This window comes from Rhamphochromis longiceps, linkage group LG4 (genome assembly GCF_057381845.1).
Source record: "Rhamphochromis longiceps isolate RC_006_pf linkage group LG4, R_longiceps_female_GT1.1, whole genome shotgun sequence".
In the NCBI taxonomy this organism is placed as follows: domain Eukaryota; kingdom Metazoa; phylum Chordata; class Actinopteri; order Cichliformes; family Cichlidae; genus Rhamphochromis; species Rhamphochromis longiceps.
In genome coordinates, this window is record NC_140560.1 from 36238467 (window position 1) to 36262818 (window position 24352).

General features: G+C 43.1%; 1 protein-coding gene across 1 annotated transcript in view; it reads right to left on the reverse strand.

Annotated features, from left to right (window-relative positions):
* LOC146672232 (uncharacterized) overlaps nucleotides 1–24352 on the reverse strand; it is a 33490-nt gene that overhangs the window by 3212 nt on the left and 5926 nt on the right. Inside the window, exons 5-41 of the mRNA XM_085404767.1 lie at nucleotides 23840–23939; nucleotides 23287–23313; nucleotides 23057–23149; nucleotides 22905–22968; nucleotides 22727–22825; nucleotides 16199–16342; nucleotides 15780–15875; nucleotides 15575–15693; nucleotides 15336–15488; nucleotides 14078–14251; nucleotides 13069–13242; nucleotides 12311–12425; nucleotides 12031–12224; nucleotides 10800–10921; nucleotides 9843–9912; nucleotides 9575–9735; nucleotides 9003–9111; nucleotides 8751–8882; nucleotides 8461–8667; nucleotides 8069–8206; nucleotides 7853–7976; nucleotides 7290–7461; nucleotides 6648–6860; nucleotides 6056–6200; nucleotides 5691–5897; nucleotides 4699–4803; nucleotides 4463–4615; nucleotides 4098–4346; nucleotides 3689–3901; nucleotides 3387–3599; nucleotides 2785–2946; nucleotides 2458–2586; nucleotides 2027–2115; nucleotides 1553–1676; nucleotides 1235–1443; nucleotides 1035–1143; nucleotides 778–950 (exon numbers count right to left, since the gene is read on the reverse strand). Of these exons, the coding sequence (XP_085260893.1) occupies nucleotides 778–950; nucleotides 1035–1143; nucleotides 1235–1443; nucleotides 1553–1676; nucleotides 2027–2115; nucleotides 2458–2586; nucleotides 2785–2946; nucleotides 3387–3599; nucleotides 3689–3901; nucleotides 4098–4346; nucleotides 4463–4615; nucleotides 4699–4803; nucleotides 5691–5897; nucleotides 6056–6200; nucleotides 6648–6860; nucleotides 7290–7461; nucleotides 7853–7976; nucleotides 8069–8206; nucleotides 8461–8667; nucleotides 8751–8882; nucleotides 9003–9111; nucleotides 9575–9735; nucleotides 9843–9912; nucleotides 10800–10921; nucleotides 12031–12224; nucleotides 12311–12425; nucleotides 13069–13242; nucleotides 14078–14251; nucleotides 15336–15488; nucleotides 15575–15693; nucleotides 15780–15875; nucleotides 16199–16342; nucleotides 22727–22825; nucleotides 22905–22968; nucleotides 23057–23149; nucleotides 23287–23313; nucleotides 23840–23939 (5280 nt within the window). The remainder of the gene's footprint in view (nucleotides 1–777; nucleotides 951–1034; nucleotides 1144–1234; nucleotides 1444–1552; nucleotides 1677–2026; nucleotides 2116–2457; nucleotides 2587–2784; nucleotides 2947–3386; nucleotides 3600–3688; nucleotides 3902–4097; nucleotides 4347–4462; nucleotides 4616–4698; nucleotides 4804–5690; nucleotides 5898–6055; nucleotides 6201–6647; nucleotides 6861–7289; nucleotides 7462–7852; nucleotides 7977–8068; nucleotides 8207–8460; nucleotides 8668–8750; nucleotides 8883–9002; nucleotides 9112–9574; nucleotides 9736–9842; nucleotides 9913–10799; nucleotides 10922–12030; nucleotides 12225–12310; nucleotides 12426–13068; nucleotides 13243–14077; nucleotides 14252–15335; nucleotides 15489–15574; nucleotides 15694–15779; nucleotides 15876–16198; nucleotides 16343–22726; nucleotides 22826–22904; nucleotides 22969–23056; nucleotides 23150–23286; nucleotides 23314–23839; nucleotides 23940–24352) is intronic.

The window sequence follows — 24352 nt, forward strand, 5'->3', positions numbered from 1 at the left end:
GACGACATTCAGATTCAAGAGAGGACAAAACAGTAACTGAGGGATTGCTGTTCATACACTGATCAGGCACAAGGTTATGACCACACACAGGTGAGAGGAGTAACACTGATTCTCTTCATGGCGCCAGCTGTTAGTGGGCGGGATATATCAGAGAGCAGGTGAACATTTTGTCCTTTTTGCAGAGCTGCAGACCAGAACATGGAGCCCTACCATCCGCGTGGATGTTACACCTACTAAAGCATCGTTGCAGACCATGTACAGCCTTTCATGGAGGCGATACTCCCTGAGGGCTGTGGTCTCTCTCAGCAGGCTAAAGCTGCAGAAATGGTTCAGGAATGGTTTGAGGTGTTGACCTGGCCATCGAATTCCCCAGATCTCAATCCAATCGAGGGTTTGTGGGATGTGCTGGACAAAGACGTCTGCTCCATGAAGGCCCCGCCTCAGAGCTTACAGGACTGTGTTGATGGTGCAGCTACCACAGCACAGCCTCAGGGCTGTTCTGGCAGGAAAAGGCGACCAACGCAATATCAAACAGGTGTTTATGATGTCACGCCTGATTGGTGTGTACTCATCGCACCATAAGAAAATGCAGCAATGCTTATTATGCTCGCCCACTGTGGAACAGCAGATACGAGAGGAAACAATTGTCATTTGTCTTGTTTCAAACTCCAGAGCAGAAGAGGCGCTGAGGTGACCTTTGCTCACATTGTTCTAGTTTTGCTTCGCGGTGGGTGTGACGTATTTATCGAACGTCTCTGTGCTCGAGACCTTCGTTACCTGAGTTTGCTCCTGAGCGAAGCAACCTCTCTGTTCAGGGCGTCGTTGGACTCTGTCGCCTCTTCCAGCTCCCTCTGCAGCTTCCTGCGGGCTGCCACCACGCGCTGCGCCTCCTCCTCCGCTTCCTCCAGCTGATGCTTCAGCTGCTTCACCCGCACGTTGCTCTTCTCCACCTGCAGGGGGCAGACATGGTTTTATTTACAGTTTGTAAATGACCAAAACTCTGAACTGTCATTCATCCTTTGATCTTGCGTCACCTGATCTTTGTACTGCTGCGCCTGCTTCCTCTCGTCCTCCATCTGGATCGTTAAATCTTTCAGTTTCTTCTCTTTCTGGCGCAGATTCTTAGCGTTGGCCTGCCGCTCTCTGCACAACAAAGTGGCACAAAGTCATCTCCTCAGTGCTCGGCACACGTTGAGTTGGGATCAACACTCCTCATCCCACCGTGCGCCCTCACCTGCTCTCCACCTCCAGCTGCTCCTCGGCCTCTCGGAGTTTGGCCTCCAGAGCAGTGATTGAGGACTTGAGTTTGGAGCGGCCCTGGTCCTCCAGCTCCTGCAGCTTGGCCTTCAGCTCTCGGTTCTGCCTCTCCAGCTGCTGCCTGGATCCCTCCCTGCTCTGAGCAGAAGACCTCTCCGTGGCCAGCTCTGCTCCGAGCTGATCCACCTGTAGGAAAATCAGTTTCAGTGGCTGTTAGAGGAACTGAACTTGAGCATCAGCTTCACTGGTCAGGCCTGCTGTAATGAAATGAGATTAGAGACGATCATGAACCTACCAGCTGCTGGCTCTTCCTCAGCCGGTCGTTGAGGCCCTCCATGTTGGCCTGCTCCTCCTCCAGCTCCTCCTCCAACTGGCTGATCTTAGTCTCCAGACGACGTTTTTCATCGGACAGCAGTGACCTGAGCGAGGACATTCAAGTCAGAGTTAGATTTCGCCATCAGAAGACTAGAGATATAAATGACTCAGATATTTAACTAAATCTGAAAACATGATCAGTGTTCTTGCCGATTCCTGATTAATTCATTTACATTCAGAAATGTTTTCATTTAACCTTAAAATCTCAGTGACAGCCAGCTGGGACGACCTTTAGTGGATGTTAATGATCCCTAGATGACAAATTCCAGTGAATTTATTGATCTCTTGGGTTTTCCCCTCCCAAAGTAAAGACTAAAATTCCAGGAAGTGAAGTTGAAGCTTGATGAGACTCATGCTCCTCATTTTAAATGCATCAATAATGTAAGACACCTACTTTCCAGATGAGTTACTGGCCAGTTCCTCGGACAGCTCGTCTCTCTCCGTCTCCGCCTGCTTACGAGCTCTCTCGGCAGCTGCCAACGCCTGGACAGATGGAGACAGCAGTGTAAGAAACGATTTCCAGAGGACAACCTGTGCAATGCTGGTGAAGCCTGAAACCTTTATCGTTCCAAAAAGTGCTAAAAAACACTTGGAAGAAACTGATTCTGTGGATTAATCGCATAACGATAATGAGTATCTGCGTCTGACTGATTGAACTCGCTGTATAAAATCAGCTTTAGCTCTCCAGGCACGCCCTTTAAACCACATTTCTTCTGACCGCCCCTCCTCAGGTGGCCATATTGGGTCGATCCACCTCTCTGTGATTTCATACAAACTAAAGACTAAAAATTCAACGTTTAGAGCAGGCAGCTCCTACGGCCTTACCTCATTCAGATGCATGATGTCGGCCTCCATGGCCTTGGACCTGCGCTCAGACTCTTTGGCTGAGGCAAGGACCTCCTTCTGGGCTGCACGGGAGTCCTCCAGCTCCCTCTGGAGATCTTTCATCTGGCCCTGTGAGGAGAGCAAGGAGGCTCATGTGGGGTTTTGAACTGGTTTCTAAATACTTCAGCTCTTATAGTTACCCAAACCTGCTCAGGCAAAATGTGAAAATACATCAAACGTGGTTATGTTTAGGACTTTGTTAGGACAACTCAGCTTCAGAAACGACGAGTTCAGAGAAATAAGAAGTCAATAAAAGAGTTTGCTGACCTGGATTTTGCGGAGCTGTTTGAGCGCCTCGTCACGCCCCCTGCTGCTGGCCTCCAGCTGATCCTCCGCGTCCTTCAGCTCCCCCTCCAGCTTCTTCTTCCCGGCTGAAGCCTGACTTCGCTGCTTCTTCTCCTCCTCCAGCTCTGACTCCAGCTCTCGGACCTGACGGACGCCAAGAGGAAAACATTAGCTGTCTGAAAACTTGCGCTTTTTTCCTAACATGTGCTTAGAAATGTTCTCAGTAAGTGCACTGGCCAGTTTTGTTCTTACTGTTACATCAATGATAGCAAATCAGAATCTTTCTAAACCACTACCTGCAGTCTCCATCCCACCAGGTCTATTTCTCCAGATAAGGAAACAGATAAACCTCACAGTATTCGGGAGAGAGAAGTCTGCACCACTAAAGCAAAAAGCAGGAAGACCTCAAAGTGGAGAAACATCATCAAGTTTAAGGAGGAAGCCAGTTCAGAGAATTCAAACTTCTTCTCCTTCTCAACTCTTAAAGGACCTAAATTATGATGATAAATTCTAAAACTGTGACGAGGTGCGAGTGTTTACAAAATGAGATGAAGTAAAAACCAGCGGTGGCGAGGTTTCCCGACCTGTTTCAGGAGCTGCTTCCTCTTCTCCTCTCCCAGCTCGTCGCGGGCCTGCAGCTCCCTCTCGTGCTGAGCTTTCAGAGCCTGACTGTTGACCTCCAGACGCAGCTTGGCATCCTCGGCCACCTGCAGCTCGTCCTCCAGCTCCTCCATCTGCGTCCTCATCTCCTCCACGATGGCCTCCAGGCCGCGCTTCGCCTTCTCCAGGTCATGCACCTGAAATATAACCAGAAACACATCCACCTTCATCGGAAATACTGACCACGGATAGTAGGAGTCGCTCATGTCCAGGTTCAGTGTTTTACATTCTTTCCCACGTCGTCCTTGGAGCTGATGAGATCTTCCATCTCGGCTCGGAGCGCCTTCACCGTCTTCTCCGCCTCCTCCAGAGCCTCGTGGCTTTCTTCCAGCCCTCGGGTAAGAGCCAGCACCTTTGTCTCCTTGTCCCGCACCTCTGCCTCCGCTCGATCCCGCTCCTCCGCATACTTACAGGACACAGTGCGCTCCTCGGCCAGCATCTGATGGACATGGAGGACATTAGAGATCACAGATCATTGCAGGCTCAAAAAAAAAGCACTGAGAGAAGCTTTTGTGGAACATCTGGTTCCTGGGACAAACTCTCCCGTCTTTAATACGTGTGGAAACAAAACTGGAAAATCTGAAAAACTGATCAGTGGGTAGGTAACTGAAGCAGTCATTGTGGAGCTGCCAGACCTGATCGAACTTCTTCTGCTTCTTCTCCAGGTTGGAGACGAGCTGCCGCTGGCTGTCCAGGTCCATGAGGACGTCCTCCAGCTCCTGCTGCAGCCGGCTCCGGCTCTTCTCCAGCTTGTCGTAAGCGGAGGCCTTCTCCTCGTACTCTGTGTTGGTCGCCTCCAGCTCACGCTGCAGACGCTTCTTCCCTTCCTCCAGCAGCTCCACCGTCCCCGACATCTCGTCCAGCTTCTTCTTGTAGTCGGACAGCTGAGAAAAGTCAGAAGAATGAGAACTTCAGTGTGAGAGAGGATGAGCTTAAGCATTAGGAAAAATCCCAGTCGGCCTTTGAAACGATTGCTTCGGAGACCCGGAGCAGAGCTGACCTGCATGTTGAGGCTGGACACCTGCCTCTCCACGGCCCGTTTGACCTCAGTCTCCTCCTCCAGCTGCTCCATGAGGCTGTTCCTGTCGTCCTCCATCTGACGCAGACGCCCAGACAGATTCAGCTTCTGACGCGTCTCCTCTGACAGCAGCTCCTGAAAGAGTTGGGGGGAGGAGGACGCTGTTTAGAAACCTGGCTTCATGCATCACAGCATTTAGCAGTCAGGATGCTCCTCACCTGTGTGTCGTGCAGCTGAGAGGACAGGCTGGAGACGTCTTTACCCAGCTTGATGTTCTTTCCCTCGGCCTCGTTCAGCAGACCCGTCACGCTGTCCAGCTCCAACTAACAGAGAAGAAGAGACGAGAACTGTAAACACAAAGGCTAAAGTCAAGCGCAGATACGTGTCTCTTTAAATCTGAGTGTGACTTTTCATGAAGATCCATTTGTTCTCTTTAAGTAGAAGAAGCAGAAAGTTTAAAGTTAACTGAGAAAGCTTACAGCTACTGCTGCCAACCTCTTTATCTCTGATTGGAGTTTAGGTCTTGTTGAACCAGCTAACACAAACACAGCCTGGATATTTAAGACTCTGTTCACATACTGTGCTCCTGATGAGCCTTTATCCTTTAAACCCAGAGACATGGTGGTAACTCAGATTATAATTTATTTTTACCTCAAAATATTCTTTGACTTCTAAATATGTTTGTTTACAATGCTTTATCTTTGCTTTAATAACCAGTTTATAAATCAATATCTGTTTTGTGCATTTTAGATGTACTAGTTTCTCATTTATCTGTAATTAGGATCTAAAACATTTCCAATTAGTTACTTAATCACATTTAAAGAGGAACTATTATGATTTAGGTCAATATTTGAATTATGTTTCAGGCACTTTTATTTCAGTTTGTCACTGATTTCCTTATATGGTCATAAGAAACACCCACAGTCACTCCTCATAGGAGGCGGAGCTTCCCATTTATTGACAGCGTTTGTGTAAGTAAAGCAATCTGGTAGCTAATCAGAGGACAGTGGCCTTTAAAGGAAGATGACGAGCTTGTTTCAGAGGACAGACTCGGGGACTTGTACTCTCAGGCATTCAAAGCTAATTTGGAGAAATCTCAGAATTAAAACATGAAGATGGAAAAGAGTAGAAAAAAGCCAACTTGTAATTATAAATAGCCGACTGATATCTTCCTATCTGACTCACTTCTGTCATTGTTTGTATGGCTCACCGTCATCTTTGAGACTCGCTCCGACAGCTCGTTCTTCTGCCGCTCGCTCTCATTGAAGCGAGAATTTAGATCATTCAGCTGACCCTCCAACTTCTTCTTTTTGTGCTCAACGTCCTGTTTGGCGCTGGTGAGGGAACGCAGGTCAGCACTCAGGTCTGCTGACTCCTTCTCCAGACCTTGCTTGGCTTTCTCAAGACCAGCTCTTACCTGGACAGAAGGAACAGATGCTGAATGAGTGAAAATATCCACCTCTGTCTCACTGTTCTTATAAGGACGTGCCAGTAGCAATATCCATGTACCTAATATTAAACAAAAGTATATCTGCACCTCGTATGAATGAAAGTGTCTGACTTTGCTGAACTGACCCGCTTGGCCTGCTCCAGGTGCTCATTCAGCTCCTCCACAGCCTGACTGTGTTTCTGTCTCAGTTCCTGGATTTGGGCCTCATGGCTCCGCCCCTCTTCCTCCATGGCTCTCTTCAACATGGCCACTTCCTGCTCACGTTTCGCCCTGCCAACCATAAACACAAAACATCCGGTAAGATGGTGCAGATTAAAACAACTTAAAAGCTGCTCTTCTATGCAGATGATACTCTTATTTACTGCAACGTTTCAGATTTGTGTCGCATTAACTGTTATGGATGTTTAACCGATACCTGAAGCTCATTCTTATGTAACTGGAAAAGATTTAAGCATTTTTTTAAACGCCGGACCAATTTCTTTTCTCATCTTTTGGGTATCTTTCTTTGGATTATCTAATTCCAGGGATGAAGAATTGCTGTATATATATTTTCCCAGACACAGATTAGGGCTAGTCTCATGCTAAAAGTAAAATTAAATGAAAAACATTCAATTTGTGATTCATTAATTTTGTCCTACAGAATATGAATAACGGAAAAATGAGCTTGCTTATCAAATTATGTGGTTCATTTCGAGGATGTATATGGACGACACGGACCGTAATTCCTGCTGGGCAGCAGTCGTGTCCAGACTGTCCTCCAGCTCGGTACGTAGAGCATTAAGCTCCTCCCCGAGGTCCCGTCGTGCTGCCTCAGCCTTCCCTCTCGCCGCCCTTTCAGCCTCTAAGTCCTCCTGCAGCTCTGAGAGCAAAGCCTCCAACTCCCGAATGCGTTTCACCGCCGCCCCACGCTGACTGCTCTCCTCCTCCAGGCTGTGGACACAAATTTGTTGGAAAGGAAATCATGAAGGTTGGAGAAATGTTACAGTTTTTCTATGGTTTCATTCACACTGTTCAATTAGGAGAGAATTTAAACAACTCTGTATCTGCATCTCTTGGGTATGGTGTCCCACAGGGATCATTTTTGAGACCCATTTGATTTCCTTTATATGTGCTTAGCCACATAATTCATGATGTCTCTTTTCAAGTTTATGCTAATAAAACACAAACCCTTCCCCTTTAGATCATCTGACCTGGTACGATTAAGTTCTCTAAACAGCTACATTCATAAAGTTCAAAACTGGATGCACTGGTTCCCTCCTGGATCATATCAAGCCATGTTTGATGGCCTCGCTTCAAGCTTCGACCTGTCAGGACATCTTCAGCATTCATAATGCATCGTCTGTTCATGTTAGTCCTCACCGCTCCTGTGTGGCCTGCAGCTCCTCCTCCTTGGCAGCAAGCTGGGCCCGCAGCTCAGCTAACTGCGCCTGCAGGTCGGCGTGCTGCTCGTGCAGTTCAGCAAGCTCCGCCTCCACCTTCCTCTTCGCCTTTTCCACATCTTGGCGACTCTTCTCTTCCTTCTTCAGACGCACTGGACACAAAAAAACCAAATTTCTTTAGATGTTACAGACACGAGTTACTCCATACTAAAGCAGCAGAATGAAATAGTTGATATTCGGGTTGTCATATTATTTTAATCTTGAGATGAAATATGATATAATGCAATAAAGAGACATTTGCTCTCTGTACTGACTGCAAGGTCAGTTATCACTCCTGAAATAACTCCTTTAACTCCAACTTCACACTGAGAGTTGAAATTTACTGTAACAGCTGAAATCTTCCCCCAGGTTTAAAGCTTTAAACATTTCCTCGGTCCAACATGTGATTGCTGCAACGTCTGCACCGTGCTGTAAACTGAACATGCACCACAGATTTGTATTCAGCTCATGAGCCAAACAAACAAAGACAAAGTGCTGACTGACCTTCGAGGTCAGAGATCATGGACTCGTGCTTGGCCTTGAGTTTGGTTAGATTCTTAGACTTCTCCTCCTCCTCGGCCAGGTTGGAGCTCATGTCAGCCATCCTCTCCTCCAGCAGCTTTCGCTCCTAAAAACAGACGCATGTGAGCGCGTGCAGTGCAGTGTTCACGCTGAATGAAGCGCTCTCTTAGAGCAGAGCGTGAAGCTGCCTCTTCATACCTTCTGCAGCTTGTTGTTCTGGTCCTCCATCAGCAGAATGTCCTCCTCCAGCTTCTTCACCTTTCCCTCCACAGCCGCTTTCTCCAGCTGCAGCGTCTGCTTGGCGTCTTCTTCCTGTGCTATGTGGGCCTCCATCAGCTGCAGGAAAAGACGACGCAAAGTTAACGGACAGAAAATATAAGGATGCAGTAGGAGGACAAGCTTTCAGTGTAAGACCAGAGTTATTATCCATCATTGAGTAAGTTTATACCTGTAATCTCTTCTTATTTGCTGGACTTGAAAGATAGTATTTTAATTAACAACAAGATAAACTAACCATACGTGTCTGTGCCTTACATTGGCGATACAAAAAGCGTTGCATGTCTTGTTTTTGTAATGATAACGAGACAAACCTGTAGCTGCTGCTCCATCTCCTTCTTCTCCTGCTGCAGGGCGTTACTGCGGTCCTCCTCTTCCTCCAGCCGGGCCTCCATCTCGTGCAGCACCTCCTCCAGCTCCTGCTTCTTGGCCTCCAGTCGCACCCTTATCTCCTCTGCCTCAGCGCACAGCTCCGTCTCCGCCTGAAGCTTCAACTCCAGCTGCGCCCGCTCCTCCATCAGCTATAAACACCACAGCGAGAACATTTACTCAAAATGACTTAACGCTCAGATAAAACCCAGATAAAAACCCGAGTTTGTGTCACCTGGGTGTGCTTCTGGGTAATGTCCTTCAGTTCAGCCTCAGTTTTGGCCGCCACCTCTTTGGCGGCCTTCAGCTCCTCCTCTTTCTGACCCATCTCCTCCTCTTGTCTGGTCACCTGCAGCAGCGGCTTGACCTGAACCACAGACAGATGAAGCAAAGTTTGTTCATCTGACCTAAATAAAAATGTATTTGAGAGACATTTAAGAACAAATATGTCCTCTGGTTGGATGGTGGTGTGAACTGTTTGAATCACCTTAGTGAAAAGCCTCCACCACTGCCAGTTCTTGAGCTTGAGGTAGCAGGCGCAGTTCCTCTGGATGACCTTCATGGCGGTGAGCTGCTGCTGACGTTTGCTGAAAGCCCTGAAAACACATGAAGAAGAATCAGACCTGCAGAGATCACAGACTGTAAAGAAATGATGCATAACAGAAGACAACGTGGAAGCAGCCTACACACGTATTCTTTCTAATGGCCAGCAGCACTGCCTTTCAAAGTCTATGGGATAATGACCCTACTGCTCACTGGATTTATGACTTTGAAAAACATTTTCCTGATGAGTTTATGATCTTAATCACTAGTTTAGAGTCTTCTTTAATATGACATAAGGTTTCTTAAAAAAATTCTGGTCCCATTTAGAGTCAAATAATAAAACTGGTCATGCTTTAGGGCACGGAGCCTTCTGTTGTTTAAACCAAACAAAGATTGTGGCAAAACATCAAACTTGAAGCTTCCAACAGGACTTCTCTGTTATTTCCTGATGACTGCGTCTATCATGGGCCCCGAAAAGTAGAGGAAATGACTTCTGGGTCTTAATGCTCCACCTACTTGCGGCCCAGGAAGCCTCTTGCTTGCGCCTGGAAGGCGATGATGACGACAGTCAGTTTGAGGTCTCGCTCCTCTTCCAGCTGAGCCAAAACTCCTGTCCTGAAGAACATTTTGCTTTGACCGATGCGATACAAGTTAGGGTCCAGATCCAGGTGCTTTACCTGGAGACGAGCAGAGGAATGAACCCTGCTTCTTCCTTTTCACAGTAAATTAATATTCAAATAGCATAAATTTGTAAGCATTAAACGTTTTACTCCATCGAGCTCACCATTAAACTGCAGGCCTGTTTTCCATCCATGAAGCCTTTAGGGATGGCATTGGCAGCCAGGATCTCGTACCTGCAAACAGCACATTACCGGTGAGACCAAACCTACTACTACATGAAGTACTCGTTCCTTAAATGGGTTATCGATCGAAGTATAATTGCAAAGCGGTCAAAGAATATTCTAAATTGGAAGATATGAGGTCCCAATTCACTCTAATCTCAAACACAATCTGCTTGACACTTTATTCCCGTACCAAGCTTATTCATTTCCTTTCTCGTGGGTAAGGGGCAAGCCCATTAAAATTTAGTTTAGATGCAGATCACCTTCACGTAACTGCAAAATATAGCAATAAGCTAGCAATGAAGAAAAACAAAATAAGATAAAGAAATAGAAAAAACTCTTGTGTTTTAAACTCATCCAATTTTTGATCTGAAGGAACTTTTCTAAAAGAGGAAGAAGCATCTGCCTTCAGTCCAGAGTGAGGAACAACCAACGAAACCTGATCACAGGGCCTCAGACTGTGGGCAGGTGTCCATGGACTTATTTGAATATTTAGTAATAGCCATAGGTACATGCAGGTAGCTGTGGGTTTGTGAGATGTGTGTCTGCTGTGGGCTCTCACTGCAGCTGCATGAGTAACTTTTTTATGCAGGAATTCTTTTGACATGCCAACTTTACACAGCAGCTAATAATATTCCACAGCTGACAAGTATTTTTAAACAAAAGCATTTACACGACACTTAAGGCTCACAGTTGATAGCATCTCCCATCAAACTTTTACAGAAATAAAAACATTCTGAAGAAACAATGTTTTAGTCTCAAGTGAGATACAGAATTGAACATCATCTGCATACAGTGGAAGCAAAAATCTTTAAAGTCGTTAGCATTCAAACTTAGTATTATTATAAAGGAACTATGATACTGTTATCAGTATAAATGATCTCAGACATCTCCCTCACCTCTGCCTGAACTCCTGGAACACAATCCGGTTTGGAAATCCCTGCCTGCAGATTCGAATCCCCTCCAACACTCCATTACACCTCAGCTGCTCCAGCACCAGGTTGGAATCCATCTTTCCAGCCTGCACCACAGCAAAAAGCCAACAACTCCTCAATGAATTAACAGACTGTCTTTTATCTCGGGGTTAGAGTCAGCTAGGGCTGCCACAAACGATTATTTTGATAGTTGACTAGTCACCGATTATTTTTGCGATTAGTCGACTAATCAGATCATCATCCACTGGACGTAAAACGTACAGCTTATTGCACCAGCAGCATCTGCTCTTATATAACTATCATTATCTTACAGCTTTAAGTGTTTAAGGTCTGTGCTAACTAAAGATAAAGACAAGATGATAGTTTATTAAATTTTAATGAAGTTTGCAGATTGTTTTGGTGAAGTTTAATAAACTCCTTGCTATCTAAAATATAACAGGACACTGGAGTAAATTCTGGAGCATCTCACACTTCTGATAATCAGCTGTCTGCTTCACGTTTATTCAGCTGTGTAAAAACTATAACTTTAATCTCAGCCAAACCGATTTACTCAGAAACAAATAAAATACTGAAAAAAGCCAAACAATAACATTTTTAAGTTATCTAAGTGACTCATATATCATGTTTAACCTGAGTAGCGAAAGACGGTGGTGGGTTTGAAAATGATCTGCCGGGAGTCCGGTGTTCTCACGGCTCTAGTGACCTAGCCTCCGGCTAGCTATCGAGCTAGTGGGTAACAGACGTCTCCGAAAACGTCGGAGCGCTTTTGAAAATATGCGGTGTCCTGATAAACTGAGCAGATATTTGAGGTTTACACAGCTACATTCTCGCCTGAAAATATGTTAAACGTTTATTTTGTGACCCAGAAAGAATAATAAGAGTAACATTAAAACTAACTAGCTGCCGCCATTGTTGGAAACTGAGCTGGGCTGCGCTATGAATTCTGGGATACAGCTTCTTCTTCTTCGGGGTTTAACGGCAGCTGGCATCCTTGTACATGCAGTGCTGCCATCTTCTGTTTCAGTCCGTTTTTACACTCTTAAATCCTACTACTTATTCCTGCGTCTTTTGTGATCTTACAAAGCTTCAAACGACGCGTCGATTATTAAATTCGTCGTCGACGATTTTGATAGTCGACGTAATCGTGACTAGTCGACTAATCGTGGCAGCCCTAGAGTCAGCTATAATAACCTACCCGCTTCTCGTGGTTTGGAATGATGCAGCGGACGAAGTTGGGCTGGGTGTTGTGTAACGTGGTCATCAGTTTGCCCAAAGACTCTTTGTACAGCTGACCCACAGTGCGAAACATGCCCTTCTTGGATTTGGTGGAACTGGGCGCTGAGCTCTCAGACATCTTGGTCATGGTCTCCAGACCTACAACTCGATCCACTGACATGGAGAATAAAACAGGAAAGATTTATGACGACTTTTAATGCCCTGCTTTATGTTATTGCTCTACTGTGATGACGACTCACCGTCTTTCCACAGATCCTGAATGAAGGCACTGGAGGAGTTGTTGAGCAGAGCTGTTACGTTGTCATTCAGAGGGTCCATGTTCTTTGTCAACCAGTTGGCGGCATTATAGTCAACCTGGAGTCACAATTTTTAAAAGAAATCTCAAAATATTTAAATCACCGTGCCCAAAATCATAGAGTCCATTGGTTTCCACTCAGCATTTATCATACACCTCACAAATATACACAGTACTTCCCTGGATCTAGACCAGCGGTCCCCAACCTTTTTTGCGCCACGGACCGGTTTATGCCCGACAATATTTTCATGGACCGGCCTTTAAGGTGTCGCGGATAAATACAACAAAATAAAACTAGTACCGTACCGAAAAAAAGAAAATTTATTCATAACACATGTGAAAAGACCAAGGAAAACAGAGTAAACGATAAAAACGATAACAAAATAACCCTGAAAACCGATAAAAACCCTGAAAACCAGACATTTCACACCTGAGCCTCAACTCTCGCGGCCCGGTACCAAATGACTCACGGACCAGTACTGGTCCGAGGCCCGGGGGTTGGGGACCGCTGATCTAGACCATTGAATTGGTTGTTGTTTTCAGAAAAATTGCATGAGAGAAATTAAAATCACATCAATCAAGAGCAACAGAACCAAACAGACCCTCTGTTTCACTGTGAGTCATTTTTTCTTAAGTGTTTAAATATTTTTCACAAATGCAAAGTTTTACAGATGACTGTCCGTCTCGGGAAGCTGTCCTCACCTTTCCAGCGTAGTGCAGGACAGTGAACATCAGTTTGTCTTTGTGCTGTTTGGGTTTGGAGAATTTAACGTGACCAGTGTGGGTGTTCAGCAGCTTGTCCACGAAAGAAATATCAGTGGCTTTGGGGAACCAGCACTCCTCGTCCAGCAGGGCCAGGATACCCGGAGGGTTGTTCTGGAAGAGAGTGTCGGATCCACGGCTCAGTTTAGGAGAACATTTTTACAAACAGTTACTTTTTGATCAGTGTCGAGTACAGGGATGTTTAAAAGTCGTTCCTATACAGGCAAACATCCTTTATAGCAGTCCTGATAGGAGCAAAGAGAACGCAGTCCCTTCCTCAAAGACCTCGAAAAATTAACCTAAAATTATCCCCATATGGAAAAGAAATAGTAAAAACTTATATGTGATTACTCGTGAAAGTGGCCACTTTCTCATTACTTTCATATATTGTTTTAGTAAGTATCCAAAACATACAAGTTTCATTATATAATTTTTCAAGGGATCTTATATCTTTTTTCACACTTATATGCTTTTCATACAAGTTTCACACAAGACAGATACAAACTTTATAAGATTTATATATATCTTTTCCATATGGGTTATTGTTGGATGTTTGGGAATAACATGATGGAAAAATATTTTAAGGGCATTTAAAACACATACTTTCTTGGTCCAAATCTTCTCTTATCATTTTGTTTTATCTGTCCAGAATAATCTTAATTAGATAATCTTGTTAAATTTAAACCTTCTTGAAATTGATCTGTTAACAATCTTACAGAAAGATCTCTTTGCTCACTCTTCATTTGTTAAAGACCATGAATGTTATCTTAATTCATCAAATTGCTTTTGTCCTGTTCATAAAATAAAGGCAAACTTTGAGTTATCTTTCAATTAATCCTTCGTTAACTTAGATGCCATATTTTCTTCTTTTGCATTTATCAGTTGTGCAACACCGGCGTAGACTTTATTGTTATACATGTTAAGTTGCTTGTGTGTGTAGCTGTCTGACCGGCCTCTCGATGAGCTCGATGCAGGGCTGCAGGTCGAGGCCGAAGTCGATGAAGTTCCACTCGATGCCCTCCCTCTTATACTCCTCCTGCTCCAGGATGAACATGGTGTGGTTGAAGAGCTGCTGCAAACGTTCGTTGGTGTAGTTGATGCAGAGCTGCTCGAATGAGTTGTCCTGTGGGATCGAAATTCATGATTAAAAACTGACAAAAAACACAATTAAACTTTCATACATCCATTTTCCCAACTTATCCAGGTCACAAGTGCTTCAGTCTAAGGAGAGACTCCCTCAGGTGCTTCTGGGGGCAGTCCCAAGTAAACCGGCATAATGTCAGATGCCTGAACCATCTCAACTGTCTTCTTTCAATACGGAGGATGATTTTCGAGAACGATGATGATGACACAATGATTCTTTTTTTTTTTTTTTGCAAACGCCCTGTTGACTCCAGAAAGTTCTATCAGAAAAACTTGTCACCCTCAGCCCTCGATTTTGTAGAACAGACCAGTGAGTCTGCACAACGATCCAGGTAACTGGGGAAAAAAGACCCCAAGACTCTGAAGCTCATTCCCAACCAGTGTGGTCAATCCACCATTTTCCAGTTAAGAACCAGCGATAGAAATGCTATATCTCATTTTGGCCACTACAAAGGAGGCTGCTTGGAGCTTGAAGCCAGAAGAACCAGAGACCAACCAACCCTCTTCTCTTCGTCTTTCATTATGAAGAGGACACGTGACAGGGTGGGGCCTCATTATGGTTGTGCACACACTAAAACACCCATAGAAGGGGACACGGGACTTCTCCAAGTCTATAAAACACGACTGAATTTCCTCGAGAAGATAGAGAGCTGGACCGGCGTTCCACAGAACGAAAATCTCATTGTTTCTCCTTAGTCCTCCACCAGGAGTGGGCTCTCCACCCTTATCTGGCTAAGACCCACAGACAGAGGTCTTAATTCTCATTTCCACCACTTCTCAGTTGACTGAAAACCAGCTAAATGAAACAGTGACTTCCAGCTTACATTACTCCGAAAAACGTATCAACAGGGCCTGAGGTGCTCTCGGCAATGGACCTCGAGGGATGCATACCCTCAAATATCCTCAACAGGATAAAGAGCCGGTCCACTTTTACGCAACTGCAAACCTGGCTGTTCTTCTTGAATGATTAGTTCGACTGACTCATAGGAATGACATGAAACAGTGAAATGTTTCATGTCATTCCTATGACACACACTAAAAGTTAGTTTTTAGGAATCAGTTACCTCAAAAATCTCAAAGCCGGCGATGTCCAGGATGCCGAGGAAGGATGACGACTGCCTCTTACTCTTGTCCAGAGTCTTGTTGACTCTGGCGAGGATCCAGCGAAACAGACGCTCGTACATGGCTTTAGCCAGAGCCTCGATGGCGAAATCAGCCTAGGAAGGGAGATCGAAAGGACATGAGATTGAAGGCTGCCGTCTTCTGTGTTTAATTAACGAGGTTTGGTTTGCTTCTCGGGTACCTGCTGCTTGGTCTGAGCCTTCTGCACCACCTCCCTGCCCACTTTGATCCTGGGCGTGAGGATGGCGCGGGTGAAGTCGGTCACATTGATGCCCTGCAGGTGACACACCTTCTGCGCAGCTGTGAGTCGAGGCAGAGAGGAGGTCAGACAGGTGAAGATGCTCATTTACAGAACTGGTGATGGTGCTTTTTTGTTTTAAAGTTACCGGTGTTGTCGGGCATCGTCGCCTGCTCGTTGTTCCTCTCCTTCTCAAACTTGATGTTACCCAGCTGGAGCACACTGGACACCACCTTCAACATGCCTGCAGACAGGAAAAGGAAGAGCAGGAGCATCAAACTGATTCAGATCAAATATAACTTCTTATGTTCCACTTATTCTTTGATAAGTAGGGTACTTCTTTAACTAAAAAGGGGCATCAGAAGCATGAACCTGGGTTGCCCCAACACCTCAGAATTAAATTTGGAGGTGATTTCTGTCTACTTTCTTATAAAAATACCCCCAAACCCCAACTTTTCCTCATTTAAAAATATCCTAAAGTATAATTTCAGTCCTTTTATTTTGTAGGCTTGAATAGGAAGTCTTGCATAAATCGTTGGGAATCTTGTCATTACGTGGTCTCTGTACCTAATCGCTCCTCCTCAGTGAAACCCATGATGTCCATGGCCTCCAGCGTTTCATCAAACATCTCGTTGTCCTCCTGCCCGGGGATCTCCACGTGACCCTCTATCAGGAAACGATAGCTGCTGAAGTCCTCCAGCAGCAGCTCCTCTACAAACAGAGAGAGAAGACGTTACGCTGACTGAGTGTAATCCGTGCAGTCGCTACAGAGGAAGCAGCTGGTTTCCAGCATCATTCACATAATTTCATATCTACGCTGACATCAATAGGGCTGAAAATGAAGCAAAAACTGCTGTTCCATGTTAAAATGTTCATCTTTACAGCAGAAATAAACACGTTTACATCCTAATATAAAAACAGTTTTGGCCTCTATGGATAGTTTCCTCTTTTATAACATCTCCAGGAGTATATATTTTTAAATAACTGATCCATCTGGATTTTACTGAGGCCTAAAGTTTGGGGTGTGGCTGCTTTGATGGCCAACTGTGCAGACACAGAGTCCAAACATGGTTACAACGGTGACATCACATCTGCCTGTTGTCGTGCTACGATGGGTAAAAACTGCAGAGTGGACAAAGATGGTCCAGCTACAACATTTGATTGCTGATGATATTATTTTTTTAACTCTTTATTTTGTACTTTTTCCTTTGTATTACATACGGACAAGACAATAATAATAATAACACAACAACAAATACACAAAAAAAAAAAAAAAAAAAAAAAAACCACGAGAGGTCCCGCCCTATAAGGCTGACTGAGACTTATAAATTATCCATTTTGTCCACTGTTTTCGGTGTTTATCAGATTTCAGTCTCAGAGTGTAAGTCATTTTTTCCATTGTATATATGTCCTCGATTACGTCCATCCAGTCTTCCAGTTTTAAAGGATCGCTTTTCAGCCAATTTTTTGTTATCACCTTTTTGCTTGACAACAACATAATCTTAAACAAATACCAGTCCTCCTTTTTTACATTTTCCCATATTCCAAAATACATTACTCGTGCCTCACACAGTACTTCATACCCCAGCACCTTCGTCATTGTTGCCGCGATTCTTTCCCAATATGATTTAATATATTTACACTTCCAAAACACATGTGAGTGATTGGCGTTCCAGTCTCCACATAATCTCCAGCATTGTTGGGGTGTTTTCAACTGCTTGCTTTTGATATACGGAGTAATAAAAAACCTAATCACATTTTTCCAGCCATATTCTCTCCATCGTCTAGAGCTAGTGGAGTTATGCTGTGTGAGACATAAGGATCGCCAATCATCCTCTGACAACTCAATTTGTAGTTCCGATTCCCACTTTTGTTTAATATATAATGTTTCATTCCTATTCGAATTTTGTAGGCCATCATATAATTTCGACAGAATTCCTGATGGAAGATTTTTATATGCACCTGTTATTGTTCCTATTATACGATTTCTTTCTCTCGAGAGCTTCTTTCTAATTTCTGTATTGTAAAAGTGTCTTAATTGAAAGTACCTAAATAAATCTGATTTATCCAATCCGAATTGTTTCTGTAGATTCTCAAAAGATTTAAATGTTGTCCCATCTATTAATGTACACATTGCTGTAATTCCTTTATTGACCCATCTTAAAAATGTGCTATCCCATTGTCCACTTTGGAATTTTCGAGAGTATGCAGGCCAAATCAGCAATTTACAATCTTCTGTAATTCTATATTTCTTCATTATTGTCCACCAGAGTTTAATAGTAAATTCAATGATGAGATTTTTGTTCGTGGGCTGGGTAGTTTCTTCTCCCAATCTTGCTAGTGGATGACATGATAGGCAATAATTTAACTCTATATGCTTCCATTTTGAAGTATATTCTGATGAACACCAGTAAACAGTATATCTCAGCTGGGCTGCATAGAAATATTCCTTGAGATTCGGGAGGGCAAGTCCTCCTTTTTCTTTTCCTGATTGAAGTATTTTAAATCTTATTCTTGGCTTTGTCCCTTTCCAAATAAATCTACTAACTAATTTATCCCATTTACCAAACTGTGCATCTGTTATTTGGACTGGTAATGAGGTGAATAGGTACAATAACCGGGGAAGCACATTCATTTTTATTACCTCTATTCTTGAGCTAAGGTCCTTGACAAGCGGAGCCCATTTAATCAGATCTTTTTGGATTGTGTTACTAAACTTCACATAGTTTGCCTCGTATAAAGTACTTGTATCACTAGTTAAATAGACACCTAAGTATTTGATCTTATTTGAATCCCATTTTAGTTTAAGTTCATTTTGTAATAATTCTTTGGGGAAATAATTCAGACAGAGTACTTGAGTCTTTTCGATGTTTAGTTTATATCCTGCGTTTTTACCAAAATATTTTAATGCTTTAAACAGCCAAGGAAAGGTCGTATCAGGATCCTGTAGATATATAATTATATCATCTGCAAAAAGACCTATTCGTTGTTCAAGTTTGGAAACAAAAACCCCTTTTAAGTCTGTACTTTGCCGTATATACTGAGCCAAAGGCTCAATATACAAAGCAAAAAGAGCTGGACTCAAGCAGCAACCTTGCCTAGTTCCTCTAAAGAGCTCAAAGCTGTCTGTCAAGTCCCCATTTATTTTAACTCTAGCCATTGGCCTATGATACAGGGATTGTATACACTTAATGAAGATACTGTCAAAGCCCATTCTCTTCAAAACAGCAAAAAGAAATATCCAAGAGACTCTGTCAAAAGCCTTTTCAGCATCTAAACTCACTAAGGCTGTTGGGATTTTTTCTCTATTAACTTCATTAATTATATGCAATGTGCGTCGTATATTGTCTTGTGTCTGTCGCCCCTTAATGAACCCTGTCTGGTCTTCATCCACCAGATCAGGAAGGAACAGCTCTAGGCGTCTTGTGATTATAGATGTAAATAGTTTATAATCAACATTTAAGATGGAGATTGGGCGATAAGAATCACAGTTTTCCTTGTTTTTACCTTCTTTCGGTAAGACTGTGATGATGGCCTCTTTCCAGGAAGGTGGAATTTTAGCGTGTTTTATTGTCCAATTAAAAGAATCTATCAAAATAGGGGCCAAAACCTCTTTGAAAGTCTTATACCACTCATTGGGGTACCCATCACTCCCTGGACTTTTATTCGTCTTCAATCTCCTTATTGCCTTATCCAGTTCTTCCTTTGTAATTGGTTTAGTTAATAGTTCATTTTGAGTTGTCCCTATTGAAGGGAGGTCTAACTGATCCAAAAACTCTACAATTTCTGGTCCATTTTTCTGATCCGGTTGACTATACAATGTTTTATAATATTCTTGAAAGGTGTTTTTTATCTGTGTTGGTTCATATAGTAGTTCCTTGGTATTTGGATCTCTAATCTTGTTGACTGCATTAGTTATTTGCATTAATTTTAACCGTTTAGCCAATACTTTAGTTGCTTTGGAGCCAGACTCATAGAATGTTTGTTTTGTGAATCTCAGTTTCTTTTCTATTTCCTCCATAGTCAAATCACTTAGTTGTTTTCTTACGTTTTTGATTTTTTCGGCCAAATCAGGACTCAAATCTGTATGCTTTTTTTTTTTCCAAATCCCTTAATTGTTGTTCTAATTTGGACTGTGTAAGCTTCTTCATTTTTTTGAGGTAGCTGGTCCTTGATATCAAATACCCCCGAGTTACTACTTTCACAGTATCCCAAATTATTGTTGGGTCTATCTGATCATCCTTATTGTGGGCAATACAGGTTTGTATTTCTTTTTTGATCTCTTTTACCTCAGATTCATTATTGAGAATACCAATGTTCAATTTCCATAATAATTTCTTATTCTGATTATGTAGGTGAATAGTCAAATGAATGGCGTTGTGATCCGACAAGTCGGCTATACCAATATTGCATTCTGTGACTCTATGTTTATCATTTCTATTTATCAAAAAAAAAATCTATCCTAGAGTGAACCTTATGGGCTGCTGAGAAATGGGTATAATCCTTCTCCAGAGGGTGTAATTCTCTCCATACATCACAGAGATCCGCTTCCTTTATTAATGAGTTAAGAGATTTAGATTTATTATCTTTGCGTCTTTTTTTGCTTGTAGTATCTTTAGTATGATTTAATATACAATTCCAGTCGCCCCCACATATCAAGGTCCCTTCACTAAAGCTTATAATTTTTTCAGATAGTTTTTGATAGAATTTTGAGTTGTCCTCTGGAGGGGCATACACATTTATCAGGGACACCACTTCATTATTAATCCTCCCTTTGACAGCAACATATCTACCCTCCTTGTCACAGATTTCCTCTAACTTTTCGAAATTTACCGTGTTAGCTAATAAAATTATAACTCCTCTTCGTCTGCTATTCTTACATGAGCTATAAAAGGAATTTACATAGCCAAACTTTTTAAATTTTTCATGTTCTTCTTTTGACATATGAGTTTCTTGAATGAATATAATCTGTGCCTTGTGTCGTTTCAATTTAGATAGCAATCTACTCCTTTTAACTGGATTCCCCAGACCATTGATATTGATTGAAATAATTTTTATTTTACCTACACCACTCATAATTCGTACAGTGTGCAATGATCATCCCCTCTAGTTTAAGAAAATAAAATAAAACAATATTACTAGACATTAAACAAAAATTAAACACAAACTTGCGACTCCCAATTAGTAGGAAGAAACTGTCTCCCACCATGACCCCGTTGGTAGATCTAGGGTAAAAAACCTCCGTAAAGGAGGGCCCTATGAAATATTTGAGAACTGAAAAAGTAGTTCCCAAATTTTAGTCCAACGTATTTACCTCCATCCGGTGTTGCTCCTCCAGAACTTTGAATTTAAGAGGCCTATAATTTTCTGATCAGTAACAGGGGGAAGATATCCCCCGAACTAATCAGCATTTCTCTGAAATTCCTCCAATTTTTTTTTAACTCTCTGCCTCGGGGAAGAAATTTGCTCTCGATGGGAGATTGAGGCCCGTTTCCACTCTCGACACCTTCTGCTTAGCGCATCGTCTTCCTCAGATGCCGCCGGGATCTGGACATCGTATCCCCTCCTCTGCATCTCCATAGCCGCCTCTCGTACGTTACCGTAGTTTCTGACTCCGTCCTGCCAGTGGATCCGAATGCTCGTGTAGGGAGTTTGGAAGCGCACTCCCGCTTCCTTTAGTATCCGCTTAACTTCTCTGTATTGTTTGCGCTTTTGAACAATATCTGATGCATAGTCATGATCAAAGTAGATCGTCTTGCCATTCACCTGGATTTGCTTCTTTTTCCAAACTTCTCGAAGTATGAATTCTTTCGTTGTGAATTCCTGGAAATTAATAAGAATCGGACGTGGGAATTCTCCAGGGCGCGGTTTCTGTACAGAGATACGATGGGCCCGCTGGATCTTAAGTTCTAGCCCGGCCGGTATAGGTATCTCGTGCTGTAGCAGCTCCGAGACAAAGTCTTGGACAGATCTCCCCTCGGAGCCTTCCTCCACTCCAACCAGGCGTATATTATTTCTGCGGGATCTTGACTCCAGGTCCACCAGCTTGTTCTGAATAAATTTCTGTGTTTTCAAGCTTTGGAGGAGCGCTTCAATTAACTCCATTGTCACATCTTCTATATTTCCCACTCGATCCTCGGCTTCCCCCACTCTCTTCGACAGAGTTTTTATGTCCTCCTTTATCTTGTCGAGCTTACCGCCCAATTCCCGCTGTAGCGTGTTAATGCCTTCTCTCAGCTTTTCATTATCTTGTTTCATTTCTGATTTCAATGATTCGATGGCTTTTAGTAATTCGCCAGCCGAATCTCTAATTATGCCATCGGGGCTCGTGCAGTCTTGTCCTGTTGCGTTATTGGTATTTATTTTTGCGGCTTTATCATGTCCCCTTGGCATTTTGGCCTCCTTTTGCCTTATTCCTCACCAATTATATTCGTTTTGCTCAATTGAATTGTCTGTTGACGAGTTTTCGGTGTTTTAAATTCCTGATAGGGAGCTACCACCAAACGCGTCCACTCAATCCGCCATGACACCCGGAAGTCCCGATGATATTATTGACTGAAGGAAATGAATGAAGGCATCTTTCTTTTTGACTAACAGCTAACTTGAACACACTGTCCACCTACACAGATTCATTTATGTTCATCTGCATGCAAACTCTGTCTCAGTCGTTGGATAGTAAACTTGAAACGTAATAGGATGTTTTCACAGTCTTTCAGAGATGATCAAGTATCTGAATCATACAGTCTGTAGATCTACTCTGCACTCTTGCTGCTTGTAGCTCCTCAAAAGCAGCACCGAACTTCACCCTTCAAAACACCAAAAGCTGATGGATAATGTCACGGTGGCCATCATTTATACACAGTCTCATTTGACTGAGACATGACTCGCAATTTAACAAAAACATCTGTTATGACTTTCTCAGTCAGGCTCTGATCTGCAGCATCTGTTTTGCAGCATGAGCTTAAAATTCATATTTACCAATAAATTATAGTTATTACTATGTTATGACAGCTCCCATCTGACCCCAGGATGGTTTAAAAATGTCAGCTTGTCCCTTTAAATGAAGGATTTTTTCCTGTGGTTTGAGCTGCTCACCTCTCATCTTGTCTTTGGCTCCAGCCACCATGTAGTAGAAGATGTGAAAGGCTCTCTCGGTGTGTGCCTGTCGAATACAGCGAGACTTCTCCAGCAGGTCTGACCAGGATTAAGAAGAATGACCCACTTATTTAATGCTTACATTAAAAAAGGAAAAATTTAACTCAAAGTAGGATACAGGTGTCGATATTCGCCCCGACGATGTAGCCGGTCACATCAAAGTTGAGTTTGATGAACTTTCCCTGCGAGCAGAGAGGACGACAGCAGCTTTAACTTTATATCACAGGTATTTTTCCATCTCTGCGTTGACAGACTGAATGAAGTTCTTACAAATCGCGAAGAGTTGTCGTTCTTGATGGTTTTGGCGTTTCCAAAGGCCTCCAGGATCGGGTTCGCCTGCAGCAGCTGCTTTTCCAGCTCCCCCTGCAGCAAAAATGAGGTTAAACAGCTAAAAACATCTCTGCTTTTAAACAGAACAGGTCATGATGTAAGGCTCACAAAGCTTTCCTGTTACATTGATACTGAAGTAAAAACGAGTCTTTATGAGATTTTATACTCACGTAGGCCAAAGATCCCGCCTGCTGCTGCTGCAAGAGAAACACGCCGGTTAGAAATCATAAAATATTTGCATTTTCCCCAAAATTGGCCTGAAACGCAGCAGCGGAGCAGCAGGGGTCAGAGGTCAAGCACTGATAAATCCTGACTAAACAAACCAAAGATGGTTCATGACTGGATTAAATGCAGCGGAGCGAAGAGCAGATGTAACGTTCAGGTTAGTTATGGAGGATCGTGAGAATCATGGAGACTTTTCTTTGATTTTTCTTTTAAATCATCAAAGATAAAGAATTAAAAGCCCCGCCCCCAGCAGCAAACAGCAGTAATCTGTCCTCACCTTGGCCACGGCGCCAGCGACTGAATCCTGTCGTACACAGCAGAGTTTGCACTTTTTTATAGCAGTTTTTTCAAACTTAAAGCTCATTCTGATTTCATAATGTCTGAACTTTCAGTCTGGATCCTGAAACCTTATAAAACTTTTAGCTTTTGTCTGATTATTTGGCTGCTTTGGGCTTTATTTTCTTTAAGAGTCAGAAAGCTTGAGGCGCTGGTACTCACAGGGTTGACGGGGTTCTTGCCCTTGTGCGAGGAGGCGATGACGGCGAGGTACTGAATCACCTTCTTGGTGTTTTCTGTCTTCCCGGCTCCAGACTCACCTCTGGGTGACGCAGCAGAGACTGATTAACCTCCTAACACCCAGCTGCTAGTTTTAGCATTAGCCTGCTAGTCAGCTGTAACGCTTCTTTAAAGAGAGTTTTCAGCTGCAGCTCTTTTAAAATGATAAACTTGGATTAAGTAACACAATATTTGAACACTAGCGATAATCAATTAAAGATTATAAAAGATTTATGATGAATATTCCCATCGGTCGTGTTATTATTTACATGTAAAATAAAAAAGTGCTTCTCTTTTAAAAGCAGGCACCAAAGTGGACACATGTTTTGGAGTAAATGAAACTAAGTCGATTAATAGCAGGGATCGTAAAATAAAAGTTCTGTGAAGGTTCTTAGATATCCAGGTCATCGTAGTCTAAGGAGCTTGGAAAGAAAAGCATCTGGATGTCTTTAGGTT